Source organism: Mercenaria mercenaria, chromosome 11 (assembly GCF_021730395.1).
Source record: "Mercenaria mercenaria strain notata chromosome 11, MADL_Memer_1, whole genome shotgun sequence".
In the NCBI taxonomy this organism is placed as follows: domain Eukaryota; kingdom Metazoa; phylum Mollusca; class Bivalvia; order Venerida; family Veneridae; genus Mercenaria; species Mercenaria mercenaria.
In genome coordinates, this window is record NC_069371.1 from 10,812,938 (window position 1) to 10,820,779 (window position 7,842).

The following is a 7,842-nucleotide window of genomic DNA, read 5'->3' on the forward strand; positions in this document are numbered from 1 at the left end:
GACAAGCAAAGATTGGGTGATCTCCTCTACAAGTATAAAGATATCTTTGTCACGTCATCAGACGAGTTAGGGTGTACAAATCTTGTAAAGCATAAAATAAACACCAGTGATGCACATCCTATACGACAAGCACCCAGACGACAACCCTTTGGAAACCGCCAAAGTGAGAAGGAGGAGATTGACAGGATGTTGTCAAAAGGCATAATTGAGTCCTCGAATAGCGCTTGGTCCTCTCCCGTAGTATTGGTTACAAAGAAAGATGGGTCAACAAGATTTTGTGTGGACTATAGAAAATTAAATGAGGCCACGGTGAAAGATGCTTATCCCATTCCTAGGGTAGACGAGTGTTTGGATTCCCTTTCTGGAGCCAAATGGTTCAACTCTATGGACTTGTGCTCAGGTTTCTGGCAAATTGAGATGGACCAGGATGATAAATTTAAAACAGCTTTCTCAACAGCAACTGGTGGTCTTTATCACTTCAAAGTAATGCCTTTTGGTCTTGTTAATGCCCCATCCACGTTCCAACGACTGATGGAAAATGTTCTCAGGGGTCTTCAATGGGTAGAATCTCTTTTGTACATGGACGATATCATTACACCTGGCAAGACAGTTGATGAATGTTTAACGAGGCTTAAAAATGTTTTTAAGAGACTCCAGTCAGCAAATCTTAAGCTTAAAACATCCAAATGTCAGTTTTTCCAGAAGTCCGCCTCATTTTTAGGTCATACTGTATCTGAAGATGGCATACAAACCGACAAAAGTAAAGTAAAGGCAGTTCAAGACTGGCCTGTCCCTACCAATGCAAAGCAAATTAGAAGCTTTTTAGGATTGGCGTCATATTACAGACGATTTGTAATGGGATTTGCTGAACTGGCAAGGCCTTTGCATAAGCTGTGCGAAAAGAACTCAAAGTTTTGCTGGTCAAGCGAATGTAAAGAAGCTTTTGATGCACTGAAGCGAGCTCTTACAACTTCTCCAATTCTTGCATATCCACGTATGGACTGTAAATTCATTTTGGACACTGACGCTAGCGACAAATCAGTTGGGGCAATCTTATCACAAGAGCAAGATGGCAAAGAACACGTTATTGCCTATATGAGCAAAACAATGAACAAACACGAGCAAGCATACTGTATTACCCGTAAAGAATTGTTGGCAGTTGTTGTAGCTTTGAAAAACTTTCACCATTATTTGTACGGACAGGAAGTATTGTTAAGAACTGACAATTCTGCTGTAAGTTGGATGCGGAGCCTTAAAGCGCCTACTGGTCAGGTTGCTAGATGGTTGCAGGAACTTGGTACGTACAACCTTGTTGTTGTTCACAGGGCTGGGAAGAGTCATGGTAATGCAGATGCTCTCTCCCGGATGCCTTGTAAAGCGTGTGCTAGGCAACAAGAGTTAAATGAGACTGTCGAGTGTGAAGAAGCACAGGAGGACAGTAATATTAGTGAACCAGGGCAACAGACGAGAGCAACGACCAGGAGCGAAACGGCGAAAGCGGCTAATGAAGAACTTACAGATAATCAGTATCTTCTAGATGGATGGGACCCTACAACAATTGCAAATGAGCAATTAAAAGATCCAAATATAGGACCTCTATTCACTGCAATCAATGCTGGCTCGGGGAGACCGACCTGGTCCCAAGTTAGTCATGGTAAAGCAGCTCTTAAGACTCTTTGGAGGCAGTGGGACAGACTGCAAGTTAAGGGTGGCATGTTGTACAGGAAATTCCAATCAGTGTCTAAAACTGTTGTATGGCAATTAGTAGTGCCAAGCAATAAGCAAAATCAAGTGATGCGATATTATCATGATGTACCAACGGCAAGTCATCTCGGTTTTGATAAGACTCTTGATAAAGTAAGGCAAACCTTCTATTGGCCTGGCATAACAGACAGTGTAAAAGCCTACTGCAAAAAGTGTGATGTATGCACTGCCCGCAATCTCTCTAAAACACAGAACAAAGCACCTCTAGGTAAATATGTGGTAGGCGAACCAATGGAACGAATAATGATGGACATTTTGGGTCCTCTTCCAACTACTAGTTCTGGAAATAAATATGTTCTTGTTATTGCCGATTGGTTCACCAAATGGACTGAGAGCTTTCCATTACCAGACCAGGAGGCGAAAACTGTAGCAAAAACCTTGGTTGACAATTTTATCTGTCGCTTTGGTGTTCCCTTGCAATTATATACGGACCAGGGTAGTAATTTCGAGTCCAGGCTGATTGCTGAATTATGTAATTATCTTGATATTGAAAAGGTTCATTCTTCAGGTATGAGGCCACAAGTCAACGGAAATATAGAAAGGTTCAATAGAAGTTTGTTATCCATGCTTTCCAAATATTGTCAGATTCACCAAAATAAATGGGATGTGTATCTTCCTTTGGTCATGATGGCCTATCGTAGTTCAAATCAGTCAAGCACAAAAGTATCTCCGAACAAAATGGTTTTTGGACGGGAAATTATTCTTCCAATGAGTGCTGTGGTGGGCAGACCAGTACAAGAAAACCCAATTATCGACACAGATTCTTATGTGTATGATTTACAAGAAAGGATAGAAGATATCCATGACTTTGCCCGGGACAACATAGGCAAAGTTGTCAACTATCAGAAAAAGCATTATGATACAAATGCAAAACAGAGAACTTTTAAGGAAGGGCAGTGTGTTTGGTTACATGACCCAACTAGGCACAAGGGCATTTGTTCAAAACTAGTTAATAAATGGAAAAGTCCATATCTTATTACTAGGGTCATGGAAGATTTAATTTGTTTAGTGAAGCGTTCAAAATCTCAGAGACCTAAGGCTTTTCATGTCGACAGGCTGTGGCCATACTCGGGTACAAATATACCTACTTGGATTAAAAGAGAGAGATCACAAGTCTAAATGTAATTTCAAATGACTTACCGGAATGCGTGAATTGGCATATTTAAAAACGCGTTTCGACTACCGAATAAATAACATGTCCATGTAGGCAGTATTTAAAATACAATTAACAACAACAATTATCACAATATTGAAAATAAAACTTTATCACAGTCTAGAAAAATACAAAAGTATATTGGAACAAATAAATAAGTAAATATATAAAAATATACGAATGTATACATACATGTTTTAAAATATAACAACAACAACAATAACAACAACAAAGTCCAGTCCCGATGTCCAGCATCATGTACGCTTATCCTAAGTGCTGATTCATAACATAATTCGTTCTCTCGCTTTAAGTAAATCTACTTTATTCTATTTGCAGACTATGTTCAAGTGTTGGCTTTGTCCGAAAACCTACCCTAGCAAGACGGAGTTAAATGCACATTTAACATCCAAAGTTCATAGGAGATTGTCTGTTCTTTGCCCGTGGTGTGACCACGAAAGAACTTTTACCAGGCCAGGGGATCTATTGACACACTGTAAGCAAAAGCATTTTGCAACCACCAATAGCCTGCCGAAGAATTTCTTTTCAACGGGAAATTGCTTTTATTTGTCAATTTATCCACAAGACTATGTCAAAATATCACATGCGGAAGAATGGTCTGCACAAGAAGCAATTGAGGCCAGGCGTCTGGTAATAAGGTGGACGGAAAGGCAGGAAGATGGTCAGGTAAAGAGGGATAACTGGAGAGCAGGTTGGAGATCGGCCGTTAGGTTAGCTAAACAAAAGAAAGAAAATAAAGAAAATGAACAAAACACTAGCGACGAATACACTGCCACAAAATTAATAAAAATGGATAAGGACAAAGAGAAAAATGTAATAAATACAACGGACGTAGGTAAGAATTGCACAGTAAGCTTAAAATACCTAAACACATTGTCTGATGGTCTAACATACAGATTATCAGAGAAAACCTCACAAGTCAAAAATAAAATGAAAGATAATGACTCAAATGATAACGCAAACAAGTCTAACAGCAAAGAAGAACATAAAAATGAAAATGCAGAACAAAGTGAGAAACAAAACGATCATAATCAGGACAATGTGTCAGATCTTGAACAACAGAGAAGTCAGGTAATTCAAGAGGAACCTTTGAATTTATCGGTTAAAGGTCACAAAGAAGGAGATGTTTTAGATCAAGGTGAAAAAGAAAGTGACAAAGATGAATGTGACAATGACATAAACAGAAACAAAAAGAACGAAGAAGTATTAGAAGTAAATAATGTTACAAATACACAGGACAGTGGTACTGCGACACCACTTCTAGATGAAAGAACCAGTGAAATGACTATGTTGGGAGAATTAGACATAGTAAGTTAACTATTAGGGTCTGATAGTAAGAGAAAGAGGGAAGATGAAGATGAAGGTACAGCTACTGAAAAAGATCGAGAAATCAAAGTAGTAAAAACAACTGAAGGAAACGTAAGAAGGATAATTATTCCAAAACGAAAAGTACATAAAGATGCAAACAAAATGGACTCTAAAATCAACAATGAACCAGGAAATGAAACAGAACAAGACAATGGAAGAACAGTAAATACAAACAATGACATAACAGATACAAACAATAATGTGGTTGAATTGAGTTCTTGGTCAGAAAAAGCCAAAGACTTGTTAATAACGGGTGTACTTCCCTTGTGTCCACCCGGACGACGAGATTGGAGTGAGGCGGGTATCTTTAAGATATCAGAGGTGAACTTTACATGGCCTCCTAACAAGTGGACAGAAATGTCAGCTGACAGAAAACTTCTGGAGCTTGAGTATGCTTCAATGCGCTTAGAAGCTTATTTAGAGGGTGAAATTGATTGTATTATGTCCAGAATTTACCTTTTGGACAAGTACAATCTCCTAGCACTACCAGGCTCAGCTAAATGTAAAAAGGAAGAGAATGAATTAGCAGCATCAAGATCCAGATTTTACATGTATCAAATGTTACGGGAAATAGCTAGTGGACGTGAACCATCGATAGCAGAGCAGTTACAAGTGCAAAGCTTAGAAAACATTAGGAAAACAACCCGACCAGGAAAAATTAATTTGCGTGACATACAAACTCCGCTTCGATTATCTCTTACATAGAGCCATTATGATTGACTGTGAACAAAGTAAGGTCATACAGTGCAGTTTTTTTTTTGAAGTGAACAAAAGCTAGGGTGGACAAAACACAGAAGGTTATAGTTAACCAAAGCATGAGAAAGGATGTTCTATCATAATTTAACCTGTATTCAGTCAAGTCAGTGAATATGTGTCATGTGTTGAATATAATATGCAATGTACTTATACATATCGCGAGTAAGTTGAAGTTCGCAAGTGGTAAATATTCGTCAATAGTTGCTCATTATTTCTAGAAACCATGGAATATGTTGGATATTCCTTTAAAATACAGTGATTAAGGTCGTTATTATAATATTTCGAGAAGTTGAAATTGCAAACATTTGTAAGACTTATTCTGAGATGGTGTTTCATTTAAACCGATTATTGTTGCATGTTTGTGTTATTGTAATAACGTTCCCGTATGGGTATATTTCAAATATAAATATTAACCTTTGAAGTGATGTTATCGGAGAAAACAGTGTCAGTTACTCTGTAAGAAATTTTAACGATGGACGTGACAGTTTTAACACTGCCAGTGTTATTCATTTTAAAATTTGCTTGTTGAATTGTTTAAACGTTTTACATGTGAGTTTAGTGATTAAGTTCTTGTTGCTATTATCAAAAAAAAGTTGTTAAATTAAGTGTTTTAACTTATTCATAAATATATATTAATAAGATATTGAACTATAATCCAGGAGGATTATTTGAGGCAAAGGAGGGGGAAGTGTTATCAAATGTACACTGACAGAGACCAGCCTGTCACAAATTCAGTGATATCAATGAACTATTTCTGTTTACAGTAATGAAAACCAAACCAAAACTGATTTCAATTTCATTCATTTCTCTGAAAACTATTACAAGTACTTGTATAAAAAGCTTGAGAAGATATTTACATTCTATGGGGAAGTGTTTACCCCATCGTGGAAACCGGTGACAAACGATTGTACTGTCTCACTTAAATCATATGAGCTGTTCTCATGCCAACTACACATAAATCTAAGAACAAACTAATGGATTTTCTATTAAACTTTATGTAAAACTGTCTTCGAGTTACCTGAGAAGCTTTAATTTAACTTGAAGTGCAGCCGAAATGCAGACCTTGTTTCCGTGAGTCACAACAAACAACTGATTTACCCAAAGTCATTCTGAACTGACATAAGTATTTTGCAATACCATTATCCATGCTTAATACCAAAATGTATCTTTTCTAATGGTACAGGACACACAATTACAACAGTTTCCTAGTTAAATCGGCTTACGGATCTAAGTTTTGTACGGAACTGGAATATCAGCGTCCTGAGACTTGCGGAACATTTTCATTGGTCGAGAAAATCCGTAAGTCGCGTTCATTGGTCGGACTCGATTAGACTGTTTACAATTTACGGAAATTAATGCTGTAAAGGTTATAAATACAGCGTTCCCCTTCAGATGGCGGCTTTCCATCCGTAAGAACGGACACTGGGTTAATCGCATGTTTGATCCGCAAAGTTATTTTCCGTAAGTTACGAAATCCGTAAGTGGACAAAATCCGTCAGTCAACAACAGTATAATTATAGTATTCTATACAAGTAACAGTTATAAATACTTACGTTTTCCGTAAGTCGTAGAATCCGTAAGTGGATAAAATCCGTCAGTCAATGACAGTATTTATAAATGCATACAAATAACAGTGCTATTATACTAGTATAGAATATTAACATTTTCCGTAAGTCATGGAATCCGTAAGTGAATAAAATCCGTCAGTCAATGACAGTATTTATAAATATATACAAATAACAGTACTATTATACTATAGTATAGAATATTAACATTTTACGTAAGTCATGGAATCCGTAAGTGAATAAAATCCGTCAGTCATTAGCTTACGTTTATTTTGGTAAACAAAGAACAATACATATATATATACTAGTACATAATACTTTACGTTCTTTTTAAATACAAGTAACTGTAAAAAGAGATGAAAAGATTTTAGCTTTTCATATAATTAATAATCGTAATTATTAACCGGCACTGGAGCAGCGTACCACCAATGAACGTTATCAACCTTCACCCCTCCAAAGAAACTATTAAACAGCAACACATGTACAAATTATCATAGAATCTAGTTAGTTGTGTTATCATCATACATGAAGCTTAAATCTATCAGTTTGGTATTAATTAAAAGTTTATATAACGTTAACAGCTTTCACTGCTATTTTCTACTTGTGGTATTTTATCGTTTCGGCCATTTCGGTATTTAATACCTGATTTAAGTCCAAGTCATCCCGTACCTTATACCGTAAAATATACGCCTATGTATAGCTTACAATATAACGTTACGCTGTCTTTTAATTATTTGTAAATACCATTCATAATGTTTGTGTTATTATGAAACCTCAGCAATTGTTTTAGATGGTCAAACATAGTGTTATGGAATGGTGTTATTTTGTGGCTAGTGAGTAGGAATATAGAAAACAATTGCCATACCACCTGCATTAATTTAACTTAATATAACTCGCGAAGTAAAACTAACATACAATAATGCGTATTTCGATTTCTGATTATTGTTGCATGAGGCAAATACTCGAAATGGTATATAAGTAAAGTAAAAGTTATAAAAAAATGCCACAATTATACTTTAACCATAACCTGATAGTTGCTACCTCTATTTTCATAATCTATCCGTAGGGATTAGGATTTTGGTCGTACTTTTCTGAACCGTCCGCTGTCTGTCTTACCCCCATCATGTACCAAATACACAGGACAATGTAAATAAAATTTATTTCCGCAAGGTGAATCCCTTGTACACGCAATGGTTATAGAAGACACGTTATGTAAAA

At 36.6% G+C, this 7,842-nt stretch overlaps 1 protein-coding gene across 1 annotated transcript; it reads left to right on the forward strand.

Annotated features, from left to right (window-relative positions):
- The first annotated feature begins 3,724 nt into the window (after nucleotides 1–3,724).
- LOC128546689 (myb-like protein X) lies at nucleotides 3,725–4,252 on the forward strand. Its single transcript, XM_053517937.1, has one exon. It carries the CDS (start codon nucleotides 3,725–3,727, stop codon nucleotides 4,250–4,252), a length of 528 nt encoding a protein of 175 aa, XP_053373912.1.
- Nucleotides 4,253–7,842: the final 3,590 nt, after the last annotated feature.